Source organism: Poromitra crassiceps, assembly GCF_964638095.1.
Source record: "Poromitra crassiceps genome assembly, chromosome: 4".
Lineage (NCBI taxonomy): Eukaryota > Metazoa > Chordata > Actinopteri > Beryciformes > Melamphaidae > Poromitra > Poromitra crassiceps.
The window spans coordinates 16,017,642-16,039,738 of NC_139626.1; the positions used below are offsets into that span (position 1 = coordinate 16,017,642).

The following is a 22,097-nucleotide window of genomic DNA, read 5'->3' on the forward strand; positions in this document are numbered from 1 at the left end:
CTATGGAAGTCTACAGTACTTAAGGAATTTGAAGGTGTCAGAAGAATGGATGGGCGTTTGCGTGCCCTAATGAATAATAAATCACTCCGGCTTTATGCGCGGAGAGGCAGACCTTGGAAACGAAGGAATGGAGAGCCACGGCTGCGACGGCTGGGCGGCGCGCTCCGCTGCTCGGAGCCACTTTGGAGGTGCCATCTCTCAGCGAAGCAGCGGACGGTGCGCGCACGCCTCATCCATCCTCTTCAAGTGGGAACAGGCGCCATCCTCAGCTCCCGCTCGGGTCTGCTAGCACAGGTGGCGGGAGCAATGCTACATGAGATAAAGCAGAGGCCAACAGAAGGCTGCCAGACGCAACTGTATGGAGATAAATTAAGTTCTGTCCCCCCCCCCCCCCCCCCCAAATCGCCTCACCCCTCCCCTAAACACACACACACACACACACACACACACACACACACACACACACACACACACACACACACACACACACACACACACACCAACCCAGCCAGTGGCAACACAACTAAAGCTCATCTAAAACATAAACATCCCACCCAGTTTTCCGAAACTGGGAAAAAAGCAGTTGGAGATATTCACACACAAGTCAACGTTTTTTGGGGACGATCAGAGATTTATAATAGTGTAATTGCGGAGATCGTCTGCAATATTGGTGATTCCATTGAAAAAGAGCAGCTCATAAAAAAACGAAGACATGAACATGCACTGTTCACTTTTTTGGGGACTGTGAACTCAGTCCAAAATTCTAAATTGTGAACTACAGTATGAACGTGAACTAGTCTATTGTAAGCTGTGTGAACTTAACTTTGAGCTAGCTCTTATGTGAACTTGCAGTTGCACAACACTAAGTGGCAGCAGTCCAGCTCCGGCTTAACTAGGCTTGCATAGGATGGCCGCGGTGGTGCAACACCTTTCGAAAGTCCTTCTGATGGATTCCGCTATTATTATTATTTTAGAGTTTGTTTTGTACAGTTTTTCTTTCTTTTGGTCTGCCCTCCCCGTTGTGTCAGTATGGCTGACTGATCTGTAGCTGAGTACTCCTCCATGACGCCGGAGGCTCTTCTCTTACAGGCTGGCGTTGGGGCCAGGACGCTGAAAAGTTCATTTCATGATATCTCATTCAATCACAACCTAGACAAGCAGAGGCTTCTGTTAGGGAGTGAAGTGTGTGTAAAGTTGGCAGTTCCATCCATCCATCGAGTAAACCCTGGCTGATAGCATTCTCTTATTATTGATGAAATTGTGTCCCTGGGAAAAAGAGGGAAAAAAGTGCACGCAGCGTAACAATTTGACAGACTGTTACAAATTGACTCTGGGATGTGCTATGTTATCTTAATGATATGCTGACTCGGGGATGTGCTATGTTATCTTAATGATATGCTAACAAGCAATACCAAAGTTGCTCAGGCTCCATTCCATGCGAGTGTTGTTGAACCATAATTAGTTTGAAAGATTTTGGGAGGTGGGCATGACGATTGTTTCCTCTCCTATGACTCCTTTGTGTATCTTCTGTTGGGTTTGTGTCACCTGTGCATTATAAATGGGATGATATGTGTCACAATGCGGTTCTATATGCGATATGAGCTTCAAGATTTGATGCAACCATATTATTACCATTACCATATTATACAACAGTTAGTTCCGGCCAAGCAATTTGATTGGACAAGAGGGATCCTAGCCGTGCTGATATTTCCGATAACATTACGGGCCTCGTGCCTACGAGCCAATCACAGCTCGTAGGCACGTATATATATATATATATATATATATATATATATATATATATATATATATAACCCTAACTGTTAAAATGCTCATTACCAAGTGAAAATAATATAATTTGGATGGAGAGCTTATGAAACGGTGATGGTCAAGCCATCTCATTTTGTGATTCCTACAGGCGAATGAAATGGAGCTAATATCGTGATTAATTTTTCTGTCCCACAATCTGTACAGTATTGTCACATTATTGTATTGCAATATATTGAATTTCGATACTGTATATTATCGTCCCATCCCTACAGGTGAAAAGCATCCAGGACGCCATCCGGGATAAGAAACAGAGGTTCAACTTCATGGGAGAGGAAGTGAATCTGTGCCCCTCCGTCGGTATCTTCATCACGATGAACCCGGGCTACGCGGGCAGGACCGAGCTCCCTGAGAACCTCAAGGCTCTCTTCAGGTCAGTGAAGAGAGCCTCAAGCCTCTCTGACTATGCACACTCCATGCTATGCTGCGTCTGTTTATCTACAGTATCTGGTCATACGATCCTGCACCATCTCTGAGCTCTCATTTGCTTGTGTTCCTACAGACCGTGTGCCATGGTGGTGCCAGACTTTGAGCTGATCTGTGAGATCATGTTGGTAGCTGAGGGCTTCCTTGATGCTCGAGTCCTCGCTAGAAAGTTCATCACCCTCTACACGCTCTGTAAAGAGCTGCTGTCTAAACAGGTACTATAAGTTCATCACCCTCTACACGCTCTAAAGAGCTGCTGTCTAAACAGGTTCTATAAGTTCATCACCCTCTACACGCTCTAAAGAGCTGCTGTCTAAACAGGTTCTATAAGACACTATTTTCAAGACTTGTTTGGAAATGTTTTGGAAATTTGTAAGATGTCATCATATTTGTGGAGAAGCCATGAGTTTTTAAACACTCACCGATGGTTCAACATGGGATTAAGGCCATGTCCACACGGAGACGACTTTAGGTGTATCCGCTAAAGTTTTTTGTCATATAGCCGTTTCGTCCAGATGGAACCGCGTTCTGGGACTATACGTTCTGGCCGTATACGCTAATTTTTCAAAACGGGTCCCAGAGTGATTAAATCTGAAGACGCCACCCTTGCATTTCCGTGTTTACAACCCATACGCATCTTTCCTGAAACGATGACGCCATAGCCCCACCTCTCTCCACCAGCAACAATAACAATCATGGCAGTAACGTTCGTGCTACAGCAGTGGGGATCTTGCAGCAAAATATAATGCTCCTCTATTACCACTGTCAGCAACAAGTGGACACGGAGAACAGCGTGTAGCCTACAACATCCTCAGGGCTCCACACAGCTGACTCTACCCATCCACCCCTCCCCTCCCTTCATCGGATATTTCCCAGAAGGCTTAGCGGCGGCTACATTTTTACAATAACACAAACAAAATCAGGCTTAACGTGTTAGATAGAAATTATATTTATTTTTAATACAACATGCAATTCTGGAATATTTTAATATTGGACAAAATGAAATGAAATGAAATCTAAACCCTGAGTGTAACCAACATACTCTCTTGCCCTATATATAGCCCTCGTAAATACAACGTGAATAGGGAAGTGAGAGGTTTGAGGAACACGCGGTTGCACTGTGATGTCTGTGATATCCGCTCGTGTCCACTCCAACAAGACTTTAGCTTACTTGACGCGACTTTTTCCAATAAAAACACATTTATGCCATGAGTTTATATAATGTATATTTATGTTGCATCATTTAGCCTGTGCTGTGATGTGCAGGAGCGGCCAATACGCTGGGATGTGTTTGCAACATGTCTAAAGATCATGGAAGTGGATGATATCAGGAATGTCACCGATAGTTAACGTTCTATATTGTAGGCTACAGGGAGACCATCAGCCCTGCTGAACAGCTCTGCATTTGCCTGTATACTGTAGGTTTCATCATTTTATTCATCGACATGGCAAACCTCCCCGCAAAGCCAAGGGTTTAAGCTGCTGCTACAGTGAGATACACATTATAGACTGTGCGCCCCTAGAGGTTGTATGCCATTATTGACGAGATTGTCTTTCTCTGTTATTCTACAGCGGTTTCAGTGGTTTCATGTGGATACACACATTTCTTGAAACGTTTCCATGTTTATGGAAAACTTTTCTGAAACGAAAAAAAAAAAGATAGCTTCCGTCTCCGTGTGGACATGGCCTAAGTGACCAAGGCAAATTGCTACCATGGACTGTATTGCTACATGTAAAAGTATCAAATGAATGTAAAGCGTGCATGTCATATTTGTCATGGTTCAAGTTATAGCCCACAGTAAAACACATTTTCACTGTTATAGATTTGTAAAGGTTGCTTTGTAAATTACACCACAGTACTACAGTCATGAAAAATGATGGGAAAGTTTGGGAATTTAATTCAATAGTTAAATTATTAATAAAGTCATAAAGTCACTTTCAGTGCTGACTGATAGTAACAGTGGAGCCCATCGACGGAGGTTATGGATTTTATGACCCTTCAATTAGGGATGAAATTATGATGCAATCGCAGGCCTGTTGAACTGTTAGCAGGCCTGTTGAACTGTTAGCAGGCCTGTTTAACTGTTAGCAGGCCTGTTTAACTGTTAGCAGGCCTGTTGAACTGTTAGCAGGCCTGTTTAACTGTCAGCAGGCCTGTTTAACTGTTAGCAGGCCTGTTGAACTGTTAGCAGGCCTGTTTAACTGTCAGCAGGCCTGTTGAACTGTTAGCAGGCCTGTTTAACTGTTAGCAGGCCTGTTTAACTGTTAGCAGGCCTGTTTAACTGTTAGCAGGCCTGTTGAACTGTCAGCAGGCCTGTTTAACTGTCAGCAGGCCTGTTTAACTGTTAGCAGGCCTGTTTAACTGTTAGCAGGCCTGTTTAACTGTTAGCAGGCCTGTTTAACTGTTAGCAGGCCTGTTTAACTGTTAGCAGGCCTGTTTAACTGTCAGCAGGCCTGTTTAACTGTTAGCAGGCCTGTTTGTGTGGCAGGTCTTATGCAGATTGTCAATGATTGTTCCCGCCACTGAGTAGGCATCATTGCCTACTAATAGAGGACATTTAAATTAATTTCAAACAACTAAAACCTTTGAAATACTTCTTCTGAAGTTCTCTGCGGGAGCTGAGATGATGCATTGTGTCTTGTCATTGCGCTCTCTCACTCTCCTGTATACGTTTCTCATTGCAGGACCACTATGACTGGGGGCTCCGAGCCATCAAGTCAGTCCTGGTGGTGGCCGGCTCCCTGAAGAGAGGAGACCCCGGCCGTGCAGAGGACCAGGTGCTCATGAGGGCCCTGAGGGACTTCAACATCCCAAAGATCGTGACTGACGACATGCCTGTGTTCATGGGGCTGATAGGAGACCTGTTCCCTGCGCTGGACGTCCCCAGGAAGAGAGACCTGGACTTCGAGACGCACGTCAGGGAGTCCGTCCTGGACTTGAAACTGCAAGCCGAGGACAACTTTGTGCTCAAGGTGATCTCCATTTACCATCTCATACCTGTCCGCCATGCTTTATTGAATTCTCTTTTGATTGCCATTCGAGAATCTAAACGTTGGTCCCACAAGAGCACACGCTGATCGCCAAGCCAAGGATGGAGGCAGAATACACTCACGACTTGTCTGTGGACCAGCAAAGCCCATCTTTAACCATTTTGACAGATATTACAGTTGTAGCGCTTTCATTTAGATGTATCGTACTTCTTTCCAAAAGCTATTTAGCTCATGTCACTGTGTTTCAGTGGGAAATAGACATTAGTGTCATGCAAGTCAGCAGGATCTGGATGAATCGCGCAAATATTGCAGGAAGCCGCCGGTTCGCTACAGCGAGAGTCAGGGCGGCCGAGCTGGTGACCTAATTCTAGTCATTACATTACATACAGATACACACACGCACACAAGCACACACTCACACACACACACACACACACACACACACACACACACACACACACACACACACACACACACACACACACACACACACACACACACACACACACACACACACACACACACACACACACACACACACACACACACACACACAATAGAAAGCATTATATGTCAGAGACAGATGAACGCAGGACCAGGGGAAATAAGTGCAATCTGCCTCAGGTCAAATAGACTGGGAAACCACATAATAACAGTCCATCAGTGGAGGCTAGCGCTGCAGTGTGCCACTTAACCCTGACATTGTGTGAGACAGCCACAGAAAGAAACAAAGGAGGAGGAAGAGAGAGAGAGAGGGAGAGGGAGGATTTCAGGCCCGGTCAATAACAAGCATGCACACCCCAGAGCCTGAACTTTTACTGTCTTTGTTTGCATGGCCGCCCTTTAGATTTGAGACAGCGGCGAGGTGAGGGAGGCTCCATACCTTTGGTGTTAGCCTAGTGCTAACTGTATCGCTAGTCCTCCTCAGCACAGCAAAGCCTCTAACGATCGCGGTGGCACCGCCCGCGCTCAGGCTGAATGGATCGGGAGAGTAGGAGCTGCGAGGCGCCCAGTCGATGACACATTGATTGAGCATGCCAATTGTATGTTTGACTGAAAGTGGGCAGGACATATCTCCCTCTCCGTCTCTCTCTGTTACACACAAACAAACTGTGTCACCTCACATCTTTGAATGGCAACAAGATTTTACACCCGGGAGTCAATCAGATGCTCCAAATGAGAGGAGGAGGAGCGTCATTACAGTTTATTTGAACCTTCTTACTAGTCTCTCATTATTGAACTGCCTGTGCCTACCTTCTTGTGTGTACTATAAATACTATCATACTGGTTTAAATAAGCAAATTGATACTTTCCAATCTTTGCTGAGCAAGAATTCTGTGCGAAAAGAATTAACACCCAAATAATAGACGCCGGGTCTGGATTTTTTTCCCCCACACTTTTATTTAACCAGCCAAATTCTTATTTACAATGACGGCCTGGCAAGAGACAAATCCTCTTGAAGGGGGGGCGGCAGTATGTAAACCATCCAAGGGCCATGCATCCAAATATACCAATCAAGCAATATACAGTCATAACATTTGCAGCATATCTTCCACTTACATATACTCACGACAACAAGCACAACAGTAGAACAAGAGCAGAAAACAAAGTAGCACACACATGCATTAAGACAGACAAGCAAGAGGCAAAAAGCAAGATGTATGGGACAGACACCAATCAGCCAACAGACAGGGAGGGGGTTGGGGATGTTACTGGGTTGAGAAACAGTTGCAGGAGTCAGTAAGAATGTCCATAATAGAGTTCTTGAATGACGCCCGGACGTTTATTTGAAGTTCTACGGTATATATAACTTGAATTAAGAAAAAGGATCAAATATACATAAATGCTGCCTTTAAAAAATGTAATAAAAAATATCGCACAAAATACGCTCATACCGATATATCTGTGATAGGCCAATGTCGGCTGATAATATCGACCGACCGACGGAATGGTCTGTACAAAAGCGTGATACAGAGCAGTCCCCAATAAAATGTTATGCTGCCCTGTAAAAGGTGTTTATTGGTGTAGCGCATCAGCAGTGTCCTCTACATGTCTCTCTGGCAGGTGGTGCAGATGGAGGAGCTGCTGGCAGTGCGCCACTCGGTGTTTGTGGTCGGTAACGCAGGCACCGGGAAGAGTCAGGTGATGAGGTCTCTCCAGCGGACCTATCAGAACATGAAGCGTCGGCCCGTGTGGACGGACCTTAACCCCAAGGCTGTGACCAATGATGAGCTTTTTGGCATCATCAACCCAGCAACTCGGGACTGGAAAGATGGTAATTAATTGAGTCTTCAAGGAACAGTGTTGAAACCTGTTTAAATGTATCACACCTGACCTAGGCAACCAAAATGTGTGTATTAACTAGGATATGACAGTATATTGAAATTCAATATATCACAATGCAAAAATGGGGAGAAAGATTAATCACGATATTAGCTATATTTTATTCTGCTGTAGTATAATCAAGAAATGCTAGTAGCTATAGTAATGCTGGTCATATCGTAGCTAAAAGAAAGCTGGCTAAACCACATTATTTTATTCCAATTAGTGAGTTGTTGAGGGTTAATTATGTTATGCCATGAGCTCAAAATGTCTTAAAGTTTCATTTCCAAGATTTTCATTGACATTACCTACTGTACCATTTCTAGTGTCAACTGAAACTCTCTTTCCCTATAGGTCTGTTCTCCAATATAATGCGTGAGCTGGCCAACCTCAGCCACAACGGGCCCAAGTGGATCGTGCTGGACGGGGACATCGACCCGATGTGGATTGAGTCACTCAACACTGTCATGGATGACAACAAGGTGTGAGCGATTTTTTGAGTGGGCATGAATGTGCGTCGTTACGTTTGCCTGAAGCAGGAGGTGCTGCTTATCCAGTAGTCGCTATCTAAGGTCATAATGACAAAGCTGTCTTTTGTTCACTAAATGAGGATACAGATGGGAATCTTTTGTTCACTAAATGAGGATACAGATGGGAATCTTTTGTTCACTAAATGAGGATACAGATAGGAATCTTTTGTTCACTAAATGAGGATACAGATGGGAATCTTTTGTTCACTAAATGAGGATACAGATGGGAATCTTTTGTTCACTAAATGAGGATACAGATAGGAATCTTTTGTTCACTAAATGAGGATACAGATAGGAATCTTTTGTTCACTAAATGAGAATACAGATAGGAATCTTTTGTTCACTAAATGAGGATACAGATAGGAATCTTTTGTTCACTAAATGAGGATACAGATAGGAATCTTTTGTTCAATAAATGAGGATACAGATAGGAATCTTTTGTTCACTAAATGAGGATACAGATAGGAATCTTTTGTTCACTAAATGAGGATACAGATAGGAATCTTTTGTTCAATAAATGAGGATACAGATAGGAATCTTTTGTTCACTAAATGAGGATACAGATAGGAATCTTTTGTTCACTAAATGATGATACAGATAGGAATCTTTTGTTCACTAAATGAGGATACAGATATGAATCTTTTGTTCACTAAATGAGGATACAGATAGGAATCTTTTGTTCACTAAATGAGGATACAGATACTGTAGGAATGGAAGTGTGATGTACTCATCTATAGATCAGAGGCAGTAGTAAAATAGTGGTACCCTTATGCCGTATCAGTACACCATGTGCATACTGTACACAGGATTGCCACGGGTCCTTGAAATCATTGAACGTTTGTGAATTTCAGAAGAAAATCAAGGTCTTAAAAGTTTTTGAAAATAGACCTAAGTAGACATGGGTCATTAACAGTGCTTGAATTCATAACTTTTGTGCAAAAATGTAAATTTAAGTTATTATTATTATTATTTTTTAGTTAACTTGAGTAAATAGGTTTAACACAGCACAGTCGAGAAGTGTTCAGACATTCAAGACTCTCGTTTTAATTGTTGTCTGTGAGCTCGGGTGCTTGAGTTTGAGGGAGTTGTGCCTGGAAAGACCTTGAGTTTGATCTTTCAGAAGGTGTGGGAACCTTGAGTACAATCAAGATAAAGGACCTAATACTGACCAGGGATTTGTGAGAAACAAAAGAATAAAAAAAAAACATGCTGCATTTCTAATCCCTTCAAGTCAATATGTCCACACTCTAGAGCAGTGGTTCTCAATTTTTTTCAAATGAAGGACCCTTAAACTGGACCCCCATTTGATAGGATTTTGTCCCACGGTCCCCCATATGATAATAAGATTGATGGTTTTAGATGTTTTATTACAGAACGTGTATAAAACCCATGACCAAAATAGTCATTGTGTTACGTATGAATGGAATTATAGCGGAAAATAAATTACCCCCCTTTTGGCTGGGGACCCCCTGGAACCGCCTCAAGGACCCCTGGGGGTCCCCGGACCCCCATTTGAGAACCACTGCTCTATAACATGTAAACGTCCTATCTGTCTGTTAGGTGCTGACCTCTATAGCATGTAACGTCCTATCTGTCTGTTAGGTGCTGACCCTCGCCAGCAACGAGCGCATTCCTCTGAACCCCACCATGAGGCTGGTGTTTGAGATCAGTCACCTCCGCACAGCCACCCCCGCTACCGTATCCAGAGCAGGTAGTCTGTTCCTTCCTCTCTCTTGCTGTCTGACAATATTGCATTTACATTGGATTTATATTCAAATGCCCTTTTTTGCGCATGCTGTATTCGCTAAATGTGTCGATGCTGTTTCGCCTTCCCAGGCATCCTGTACATAAACCCAGCAGACCTCGGCTGGAACCCACCGGTGTCCAGCTGGATTGACAGGAGGGAGATCCAATCGGAGAAGGCCAACCTGACCATACTGTTTGACAAGTACCTCCCCTCTTGCCTGGATACCCTCCGATCAAGGTTCTTATTGTCGTGTCCCATAACTTCATTTCAGATTGTTATTTTTGTCGTTTCAATGGTGTCTTCTCGTTGAAACAGGGTGTTGGGGCGGGATATAACTTGGGGGACCGACATTGGACCGTAACAATTATGGAAAGTGACTCAGAAGAACTAGATGTTCCCAGTGTGAGGCCAAAGATCCAGAAAATGCAGCAGTGTACTGATGCTGAAAGAGACTCAACAAAACACAGTGAGATATGTCTTTGTTCAGATTTCAGAAAATCATCCCCATCCCTGAGCAGAGTATGGTCCAGATGCTGTGCTACTTGCTGGAGTGTCTGCTGACTCCGGAGAACACTCCGCCAGACTGCGCCAAGGAACTCTACGAGCTCTATTTTGTCTTCGCTGCTATCTGGGCCTTTGGGGGAGCCATGTTCCAGGACCAGGTACTGTGTGTGGTACTGTGTGTGGTACTGTGTGTGGTACTGTGTGTGGCACTGTGTGTGGCACTGTGTGTGGTACTGTGTGTGTGTGTGTGGTACTGTGTGTGTGTGTGGGCCTCTGGGCACTCGAGATGCTTAATAAGTGGTCGCATAGATTTCCGTTCAGAGAGATATTTTGCACTTGTGTTATGGGTATTCCACGGTATTATTCAAGCCCTAATGTAATTTGAAAGTTATTTTCAGCTGGGAGAAATTGCATTTTTTTTTAACAGCGCTAGATGTCCATCTGAAAATGAAGTGGACTCCATTCCGCTTCGCGCTAAACAACGCAGCCTGTCTGAATCCACAGGGGAGACGTGGAGAGCAGTTGCTAAGCAATCCAGTTAGCGCTGTACAGTAAAGCGCGTCCATCTAAGTTACAGTGCGGGATCAAACTTCTCTCCCCTCGGTACAAATGTGCTCCACTTTATTTTCCCATCACAGGTGCATTTAAATGCTAAGTGGTTTTATTGACTGGAGAGCTGCTAGTGAATAGAGGAGACAGGTGCGGAGGGGTGGGAGGAAGAGGAGGAAATGGCAGCCGGCAGGTGATGAGCCTACTTGACTGTCTGCATGAGACAGATGGATAGATAGGCCTGCCATCTCTCATTTTCTCCAATTTAACTGTTACAGGTGTATCTCTATGCTGTGTGATGTGTCTGTCTCTGTGGCTCGTATTCACACCCGTGTGAATCAACTGCACTGATCCATAGCCACTGTATCTGAGGAGAAAAGTCGAGAAGAAGTCATTTTTCACTATTGACGTGATGCCCGCCCCCATGTGCTTCTCTGTGTGTGTGCTTCTCTGTGTGGGAGCGCAGCTGGTGGACTACAGAGTTGAGTTCAGTAAGTGGTGGGTGACGGAGTTCAAAAGCATCAAGTTCCCCTCCCAGGGCACCGTGTTTGATTACTACATCGACCCCGACAGCAAGAAGTTTGAACCCTGGTCCAAAATGGTGCCAAGGTTTGAGATGGATGCAGATACACCACTTCAGGTACAGCATTTCATCGATTATCCATGCAACTGTTTGATGGGCTTACACAGGCTCCAGCTACTGGATGTATTCTTACATGATTTGATTCATTGACTCTATTGTATTCCCTGTGCAGGCATGTCTGGTCCACACCACAGAGACCATTCGAGTCCGTTACTTCATGGACCGGCTGCTGGAGCGCCGCCGGCCCGTCATGTTGGTCGGGAACGCTGGGACCGGGAAGTCCGTTCTGGTCGGGGACAAGCTGGGATCGCTGGATGCAGAGAAATACATGATCAAAAACGTCCCCTTTAACTATTACACCACCTCTGCTATGCTCCAGGGTAGGCACTATATGTTTGTATATGGAGCTGTATCTCCTCGACATACTGTAGAACCCCAACTGTTAATCCAAGCTACTCCATAAGAAACACTGACAGTTCACTCCAGCTGACAGCCGGGGAACTTGAATGGATGGAATGGTCCTGTCACTGTTTGCCATGGTAATTCTAGTACAGCATAAAATGGTGATAATGGAAATGGTATTTAATTGTTAGAGCTGTGCAGATGTGTCTGTTGGCAAACTGAAAGGTAACATTTAGCAACAATGCTAACATAGGTAGCATTATCAAAGACTGTACTTCTCTCAGTAGTTCTTGTACTAGTCAACATTAGCATATCAGCAGACCATGGCAGCAAGACGATGAAGAAACTCCTTTGGCCCTTGCTGCAAAACAGTCTCTCACATCGGCCACTTACTGGAAGCTCAACGGCACACATAAAAATGTCCACCACTTCAACCATCCTGGAACGTTCTATCCATTCAATAGCCGTTTCTCAATGTCAAGGACCCTTCCTGGGCAGGACTTGTCCTTCCGAGTCACGTCCTACCTCTGTAGGCAAGAGTTCTTCCTCACATTGGAAGAGCAAACATTAAACACTAAAGTGATAACATATTCACAAATGACAGAAGATACTTACATTTAAATGTGTATTGCACAGCCGGCGATGTTTTGCTGCTTGCCATTTTTAAAAGACCCAGCTGGCAACAATAATTTCATTAATGCGCGTAGAATTGTGGGTACTTCACGTGCGCTCAGGATACACAATGAGCATCCTCGAAATGTCTCTCTCCTGACCAGTGGGCAAGCTCTGCCCCTTTCCCCTGAAGATGCGGAAGTCTTTGTTTAAGCTGTAATTCCTCGAATGGCCACTTGAGGCAGGACTTTGCAGTCCTGTCGTTCCTGTTAAAATGCCCCACTTTGTAACAGTAATTAAACATCTTTACAGTCTGGCCCAATTCTGGTCTATATAACTAATTTCACCTTTTCATAACAACTGTAGGGGGGTCATATCTTATATAACTCGCCCGTTTGGGGTAAAATAGATGATAGAAAAGGGGGTGATTGACAGATCGCCTGTCCAGTGATCGCGCAGCTTGCTGATCATGGACCAATAGCAGGCGGAGCTGCGGCTCTGGGAAACGCCCATCTCACGTGAGGTGCGGAAGGACTCAACCCATTCCCTCCCGCTCTACTGACAAAAAATCAAGATGGTGACGGCCAACGAATCAACTCCAAACGGGAGACCAAAATGAATGGGATAGTTTGTCCATATTTTTTAGGTCAGTGCTCCTGACGCAGTCCTCACGAGTAGGCGATTAGGAGTAGGAACAGTACTTCGGCGGCCTCCGATGACGTAGCATCCTTGAAATTCAGTCAAATGAGGATCCTTCCTTGACATTGAGAAACGGTTAATGTCTGTCTGTGGTCACACCTTTCTCACTGCTCATCCTTTCTATTGGATCATTTCTGCTCCTCCCTCCCTAGCGGTCCTGGAAAAGCCCCTAGAGAAGAAGGCAGGACGTAACTACGGCCCCCCGGGCAGCAGGAGACTCATCTACTTCATCGACGACATGAACATGCCGGAGGTGGACGCGTACGGCACGGTCCAGCCGCACACACTCATACGCCAACACATGGACTACAACCACTGGTGAGGCTCTCAAATGCTTCAAAGCTCGTTCATTTGAGGGGGGGGAATCAAGGCCTTGAAAGTTTTTGAAAACCGACGTAAATAGACCTGGGTGACAGTGCTGGAATTTATATATTTTATGCAATAATAGAAATTGAGGGGGGTACGGTGGTGCAGTGGTAAGCGCTGTCGCCTCACAGCTCGAAGGTCCTGGGTTCGATTCCCACCTGGGACGCTGTGAAGGAATGCGTGCCCGTCCGCATGTCCTCGAGTGCCCACCGCCCGGGTGGGGTCGTCAAAAGGGCCTTTCTTTGTGGAGTTTGCATGTTCTCCCCGTGCCTCCCGGGGGTTTCCTTCATATAGGAACCCCCTTCACCAAAACATGCAATATCCCGGTTGCTAATGTGGTTCCTCCTCTGGTCGTTAAGGGCGCCTGTTCGGAGGGAGGGGAACTGGTTGGAATAGCGTGAACCTCCCACGTGCTATGTCCTACCAGTGAAGCTTCCCCTGTCAGGTGAAAAGAAGCGGCTGGCTAACTGCCCATGTCTCGGAGGAAGCATGGAGCCAGTTTCGGCTCTCCCCAGATCGACAGAGAGTGGAGTAGCAACCAGGATAAATAAATGAATTAGCACTAATGGGGGATAAAAAATGCGATCTAAACGTTCAGGGAATGTAAAGAGCACCCGCGCGGGTGACCTGACGAAACAGATTTTTTTAATTAGGTGTTTGCCCTAATTACCTAATGATGTGATGTCATCAGTGATATCATCAGTGATGATTTTCTGCTTCTTGATGTGTAAAGAGGTTTGTTATCAGTCAGGGGTGCCCACACTTTTTCAGCTTGGGAGCTACTTTTAAAATGACCAAGTCAAAGTGATCTACCAAACATATTTATTTATATATATATACACTGAGTATACAGTGAAAAACAGTGGAAACAGTGGAAAAACAGTGGAAAAACAGTGGAAACAGTGGAAAAACAGTGGAAAAACAGTGGAAACAGTGGAAAAACAGTAAAAAAATTTTTTTTTTTTTTTTTTTTTTTTTTCTTCCTCAATGCCATGCGATCGACCACACTACCTTCGCGATCGACCGGTCGATCGCGATCGACGTATTGGGCACCCCTGGTCTACTGCATGCTCACCTCGACTGTAACTGTAATATCACTGTCGACTCCTCACTGTAATTATGTCATCAGTGTTGATGTCATCACTGGGGGAGGGGGGCAAACTGGGTGGGTCTAACTCCCAGGGGGGGAGGCGTCCAACTCCCACGAGGGGTGGTCCTAGTATGTAGATATATATTTCTTTAGTGTAACACAGCCCAGTTGAGAAGTGTTGACACATTCAAGCTTCTATCTTTTTAATAGTTGTCTGTGAGCTTCTGTAAAGCTGCTAGTTGTCATTATAAAATTCTCAGTGTTGTAACAGTGATTAACCTCGATCTGTGTCTCAAACTGTTAGCCTTGTTGGCTCCTTTAATTTGAGGGAATTGGGCCTGAAAAGTCCTTGAATTTGTACAAAACCGTTATTATTATGATGTTGGTGGGAAATCTTTGAAACTTCTATCTTATAGATGAAGAAAACAACAAACAGACACTACTAAACACAAGATAAGAAGTCAAGACTCAAGAAAGATTGAGACAAGTTTGGAAAGAATCCAACAGAGTTTTGAAGAGTACTATGAATCTATACTCCCAACCTCAAATGGAAAGAAATTGAAAGTGTAATGACAGAAGGGATACATGTAGCAGCAATGATAGCAGATAACGAATTACAAAATAAGATGGTAAACAAAGATGAGCCTTGGATTCATATTTTATTGAAAACCTGGCAGGAGACAGTAAAACTATGTGGATTAGATGATTAATCTCGATTGTTACGCTGGTGTGCTTATGATGCGGACTTTGCTCCAAACAGATCAGATGATAGGTTTAAGAAATGGATTTCTAAAGGAAATCTCTTTTAACTTCCCAATTATTATATATTTGTCCACAAGGGGGCATTCCAGAGCTTTGCATCCTTACAGAAAAAAACATGCTCTGGAAAGGAATAGATGCCTTCAAGTCTGGCATTACTTTTACCAGAACCTGAGTAGAACTTTAGAAATTAAATTCTTGTCAATATCCAAATCCACAGCATGTAATCAAATTATCTCCAGAATGTATGATGGCATTCTCCAGTCCAAGTCTGAGAATACACTTGTATATAAAAGAGAGGTGGGAGAAGGAGGAAATTTGAACATCTCTGAGGAGGGCTGGAGAAGATTATGTCAAAGAGATTGGAATTCAACTAGTTCAACTACATGGCGTGAATTCTGTTGGAAAAACATGGTAAGGTTTTTTGCAAAAACGACATCAGGGAAATGGTGGTCATTGTTGGAGACTACAGTATGTGGGACAATTTAAATGATGCCAATCACTTCCATACTTTCTGGAATTGCCAGGTTATTGTGCCTTATTGGCAAGAAATCCATAATCATCATAATGTATTTGGAGCTGACATTCCTTTCAAATGTGAAGCTGTATACATGGGTGATATCTCATTTGAAATGTGGGATATCAATGATAAGAAGCTGTTGCAAATACGTTTGGCAGCAAGCAAAAAGGCTATCTTGAGGAAGTGTCTAAAATCAGAGTCACCCACCATTGATGAATGGGTAGAAATAATATATGAAATATATATTATGGAAAGATTGTCATTTTCCCTCAGAGTCCAAAAAGAGAAATGTTATCGGATTTGGACTAAGTGGACTGAGTATGTTAAACCTAGAATGTCTGACTTTAATTGAACTGATGTGGAAATATAATGTGATTTTGAACAACTCACTCTTTATTATTTATTTTTCTATCTCCCCCCTCCTGCAACCCTTCATAATGTCTAAGCTGAAAGCTTTCCCATGTTCCAAAGTAAAAAGATTATAATGTTATAAAAGAAAAGCTTTGGAAGAGCCAACCTGCAAAAATGTTATCGCATGTACTGCAACATTTACTTTTTAAATGTGCACAATGCCAGGAGAATCTACTTGCAGTAGATCTGGTTCTATGTATAACGATGTATGTGAATTAATTGCCCCCCCCCCACCAAAAAAAAGAGAGAAGTCCTTGAATTTGATGTTTAAAAGGTGCAGGAACCCTGTCTTACACTCCCATGCATTTTCCCACACTTGCTTTATGGCATAACTTATGTTTAGTTCATGACTTCTGACACAAGACTCAGAAAATAACACACACACACACACACACAGTAAGTGGTGGATCTGTGCCTGACTTTAATTGTGACACTTTAAGACCATTTCTCCCAGGCATGTGTGTAGAACAGCAGAATTCAGATAATGGTAGTAGTAATGTCAGTAGTTGATCGGCATAATACCCCCAGATGAACAAGCTGAAAATGTATTTCAGTATTCAGAAGGATCCCCCACCTCAGTATCAATATGACACAACCTTCAAAGCTCAAATGTGAGAGCAAGGTTGTATTATTTCCCTTCAAAGGGTTTAGTTGCTTGTGTCTCTGCTGCCTGTGGTTCCAGCTCCTCAGACATGGGCTGACTGCTTTAGACACGGTCAGCTCATTACAGATATGCTGGGAGGAGTTCAGCTATGAAATTGAGAGGAGAGAAGGATGTTAGTGAGCCACGCCAGCTTAAGTGAGAGCTGAGGCGTGCATATCAGCAAAAGGTGTGTGTGTGTATGTGTGAGTACAGGCTGTTGAATAATGATGTGTGTGTGTGTGTGTGTGTGTGTGTGTGTGTGTGTGTGTGTGTGTGTGTGTGTGTGTGTGTGTGTGTGTGTGTGTGTGTGTGCGTGTGCAGGTATGACCGGAGTAAGCTGCTTTTGAAGGAAGTCCACAGCGCTCAGTACGTGTCCTGCATGAACCCCACGGCTGGCAGCTTCACCATCAACCCACGATTGCAGGTACACACGCACACGCATGTGCACACTGCACACACACACACACACACACATCCCTGTCCAAGTCTTCACTATATTGTCTCCGTCCATTTGTTTGTTCATTTGTCACATTTTGGCAAAACGTGCATCTCGCATTGCATTTTGGCATTGTCAAAATTACACTAATTAGACGAAGGGGTTGCTGCTACTGTTTGTTTGTTTGTTTATTAATTTGTTTACTCATTCATCATGAACAAGATCCCATTGGATCCCATTGATTGGATTTTGATAAAACCTGGGAAAATGATGCATCTCAACACTACCATAATTCAAGTATTTAAAAAAATGACAGCGATTGGCCCTGCGGGTTGGGGGGGGAGTCAACCCGCGGGCCTGACTCTGTGGTCACTAAAGATTCCATGGGTAGTAGGTTTGTACCCCCACCAGTGCCCATTTCCCACACAGGCCTTCATAATTTCTCTCTTAGTTGGCTCCAGTGATCCTGGACTGCACCAACAGAGAGTAAATAAGGTTGTCGAATGGAGTGATAACAACGCTCTCATCATCAACACAAAAAAGACAGAAGAGATTGTTTTTGGTGCACCACCGGAGATAGGCAGATCTCCCATTACTATTCATAGTGAACAAATAAATCAGGTAGGCTCATACACATACCTAGGAGTAGTGATAGACCATCTTCTGTCATGGAAAGATCAGACTGAATCAGTGTGTAAGAAAACAAAGCAAAGAATCTATTTCCTTCGCCGCTTAAGATCTTTTGGTGCCAGTAGAAGGATTCTTCTTTTGTTTTTTACTTCTGTTATTATGAGTGTTCTTCAGTACTGTAGTACTACCTGGTATGGATGTCTGTCTGTAGCCTTAAAGTCACAAATGTTGCAACAACTAAACATTTGTTCAAAGATTGTTGGACAACCACTTCAGCGGCTGTATACTTCCACGTATGACAACAGCATGCTGAGGCTGGCAAAGAACATCACCTCAAACACTAGTCATGTTTTACACAGTGAATACAGGTTATTGCCCTCAGGAAGGAGATACAGTGTCCCAACACATAAGAAGGTTAGACAAAAAAAGTCATTTGTCCATCAATCGACTCTGAGGCTCAACCAGGAGCTAAGCCAGAGATAGGCTGAGCGGTGGACGGTGCTCTCGATTGTATGTTTCTATGTATGTCAATATCTTGTGTTTTCACTGTGTCATGTTAATGTGTGTAATGTGTATACATGTCCTTTGTTTTTGCATACAATGGCTGCTGGGTCGCAAGACAAATTTCAGCAGTGCTGACAATAAAGCAATATATCATATCATATCATTCCATGGCACCTAATCATCCCTCGTTACTTAATTGGCTCTTTTAGTCCTCAACTCTCCACCGTGATAGGCTGATGTGTGCTGAGCGATCTGCTGCTGATGTGCATCACCCAGGTGGGTGCTACCCCTCAGTGGATGAGATGAGCCCCCACCCTCACCATTATGTGAAGCGCTTTGAGTACTTAGAAAAGCGCTAAATAAATGTAATCAATTATTAATTTATTGTCATTTTTATTTTTATTACCACTGATCCAGTTTTGAGCAATTTGAGGAAATTACCGTATACATCTCAATGATGTTCCAGCATTTTTTTAAATCACTCATCCAATTTTGACTAAACATTTTGACATTCACCACTACATTCCAATATTTTCACAATTACACTGATTTGCACAAGAGGGCCGCTACAACTACAGGTAAAAAAAAAATCACAAATAAATAACTAGTCATATTTAATTTGAAAAGATGCAGCCAGCTGAGTGGCTTCATCCTGTCCTACACAATATACAAGGTGACATGCTATTGGCCCAGAAGGTGACTGGCTGCGTCATGTTAGCTGTTTCTATCTCCCTTTCCAGCGGCACTTCTCGGTCTTCGCCCTGTCCTTTCCCGGAGCGGAGGCCCTGAGCACCATCTACACCTCCATCCTTTCCCAGCACCTGAGGGGAGAAGGCTTCAGCGCCACCCTGCAGAAGAGCTGCCCCGCCCTGGTCCAGCTGGCCCTGGCCCTGCACCAGCGCCTCTCCTCCACCTTCCTCCCCACTGCAGTCAAGTTCCACTACATCTTCAACCTCCGAGACCTCTCCAACATATTCCAGGTGACAACTAGAAAATATACTATACTATCAGGGGAATTATGCCCATGCTGTAGATATTCATATCCGGGAGTTCTTGAGCTCATCTTTTCACTAGCAAGTCACCTGGAAAAAGTGAGTACACTCTCTGACGTTGTTCTCCCTTTTCCATTTCCAAAGATGAGTTAGCTGTTTTGATTTGCTTTGCTCCGAGTGTTTTGACGCTGCTCAGCTCCCCGCGTGGATAGAGTCAAGGTTCTGTCACTAATTTCTCATCTAAATGATTATTGATTCAAGAGATTGGTCTGAAAGTGCCGAAATAAGTCTGAAATAAGTGTAACAGAAAAGAGAATGGATTTGCACTTCCACGGGCGTTAGCGATGATTTAATGTATTAAAAGAATATAATATCAGAGGGCGCGAGCTGTAAAGCTTTTGGGGCGATATTTCTGTCAAAATCCTCCACGGTTTCATGGCGCGCAAGGCTCTCTCATTTAACACACTCCAATGTATAATTAATGCTTTAAGCCACTCAGCCATTGGAACTTCCTTTTTCATAATTCCATCTCAGAGTCCATGAAGGGAACTCCGGGAATGTATTATTATATTATGTAGGGAAAGCATAGGTGGACTATATTACAATATAGTGTGATATTGACCTCCAAGCGGCTCTTTAAGTATACTAGAAATATATACAGAAAACTGTATATACACACATGCACACATACACACAAACAACAACAAAAAAGTAAATCCATAAATGAAAGGGGGGAAAAGTTACGAATGTTTAAAACTACAAGAAAAATAAATAGAAATAATCGTGTTAATGGGATGTACGTTAGTATTAGTATACAGTCACATCAGATTTTATTTCACAGTCTTTGAGTTATATAGATTCTATATAACTCAAAGACTATATAACTCAGACTGTGAAATAACATCTGCTGTGACTGTTCTATTCTATATTATAGAATGATTAAACTTTTTCCAGTGCTTTGGACAAAGTGTCTATTGTGCTTCTTTTCACACCGTTGGTTTGTGTTATAGAGAGTTCCAAAGAAATAATATCTAATAAGGAACGAATCCATTGTAAAATCTGACGTTTGTGTGGGGGGCTTACACCTTAATATTAATCTATCTATTTGGCGGCTGTCAGACCTAAGAGTAAAAGTCTTCTCTGAGACTTAGAAGGATTAATTAAAGAGGTATCATTTAAAAGCAACACATTAGGAAACTTAGGGGTACACATTTCATTTCAGTTACGTGAGATAACACATGTGCAACTCTAGACCAGAAATGGTTCACATCTGGACAGTCCCACATCATATTGTAAATAGGTTCCTAGTTAATTCTTATTACATAATGTACAAATTGGTGTGGGACAAAGCTGGAATTGGAAGCATTTCCTGGGAGTCAAATAAAATCTGTGTATACATTTGAAATTAATAATTTGGTAGGTACATTTCTGGGATGAAAGGATCACATTTTCCCACACTCTCTTCCAACTAATCGACTCCTGTCAGCTCTTTTTTTTTTATATATATATATATATATTTTTTTTTTTTCTTTCCAGAACATAAAAAACAAAAACAGGCTCAGACAAAAAAAACAAAAACAAACAAAACATATATCAACATTAATGTTACAACATGGTGCTACCAGCTGCCTATGTGCTTGTAAAAAATGTGCATGGAATCCCATGCAAGGCGTCCATGAGAAGTCAGCTGAGCAATTTAAATACCCGTCGCTCTTAACCTCATCTAAGTAGGCTAGAAATGGGTCCCAGATCATTGTGAATTGGTCCTCAGGAACCGGAGTCTCTCCATATGTATAACCGAGACCATGTCCGTCAGCCACAGCTGAAAAGAGGGTGGACGGCAGTACAAACGCTTAATGTCATTTCGAGTACGAGGCCTAAACACTCGTCACTCAGAGTTCTCTACGTTTGTCATTTCAGATGTTTACCTCGGCGGAAATAATTGGCTCACTTTCCGCGATTCACCCCGTTTTTCCCAAACATGGGAACACGGGGATTTAGCCAAAGGCGACCATCTCGTTATGATCTCTAATGAGCCAAACTGGGGAGGCTCCGTGTGAGCCTGCGACACTCTTTGCAAAGCCGTTTCTACAGGGGACAAAAGAAGCGGGCCCAGACAACGCTCAAGGTGGCATCTTCATGAGAGCATCATTACTGTTGTTCACAGTCAAAATCCTCAGGTGAAGCGGGTGTTTGTAGAATAATGAGCAGAAGCTTGTGCCAGCAAACCCCCCCCCCCCCTCCTCCTACTGTCTGTTTGTCTCTGCCCCGTAGAAATTCCATGACTTAAGTTAACTCCAGTAGCCAAATCCAACTAACGACAAGACAAACAGTTTGGATCCGACTGGCAGTGTTGTCAAAGAGCACTGTTTTCTCCATCTCCGGCCGCTCGCCCTTCGGATACTTAAACATGTTTGCTCTCGGCCATGACCAGCGGGCATATCTGAGGCCTGTCTTCTCAGCATCACCCTAAATGAGCCTACATAAGAGGAGAAGGGGAGGGGTGGGTCGACAGAGCGGAGGAGGAAGACAGAGACAAGTGAATGAGAGAGAG

The 22,097-nt window shown here is 43.5% G+C and overlaps 1 protein-coding gene across 2 annotated transcripts in view; it reads left to right on the forward strand.

Moving 5' to 3' along the window:
- Positions 1–22,097, forward strand: part of dnah9 (dynein, axonemal, heavy chain 9) — a gene marked incomplete at both ends in the record, with an annotated part of 165,710 nt that overhangs the window by 47,874 nt on the left and 95,739 nt on the right. For both annotated transcript variants that reach the window (XM_083635122.1, XM_083635123.1), the window contains 13 exons: positions 2,043–2,200; positions 2,330–2,468; positions 4,939–5,226; positions 7,309–7,519; positions 7,921–8,048; positions 9,699–9,807; positions 9,933–10,080; positions 10,331–10,505; positions 11,363–11,536; positions 11,652–11,859; positions 13,345–13,510; positions 17,303–17,405; positions 19,292–19,531. In XM_083635122.1, the coding sequence (XP_083491248.1) occupies positions 2,043–2,200; positions 2,330–2,468; positions 4,939–5,226; positions 7,309–7,519; positions 7,921–8,048; positions 9,699–9,807; positions 9,933–10,080; positions 10,331–10,505; positions 11,363–11,536; positions 11,652–11,859; positions 13,345–13,510; positions 17,303–17,405; positions 19,292–19,531 (2,247 nt within the window). The remainder of the gene's footprint in view (positions 1–2,042; positions 2,201–2,329; positions 2,469–4,938; positions 5,227–7,308; positions 7,520–7,920; positions 8,049–9,698; positions 9,808–9,932; positions 10,081–10,330; positions 10,506–11,362; positions 11,537–11,651; positions 11,860–13,344; positions 13,511–17,302; positions 17,406–19,291; positions 19,532–22,097) is intronic.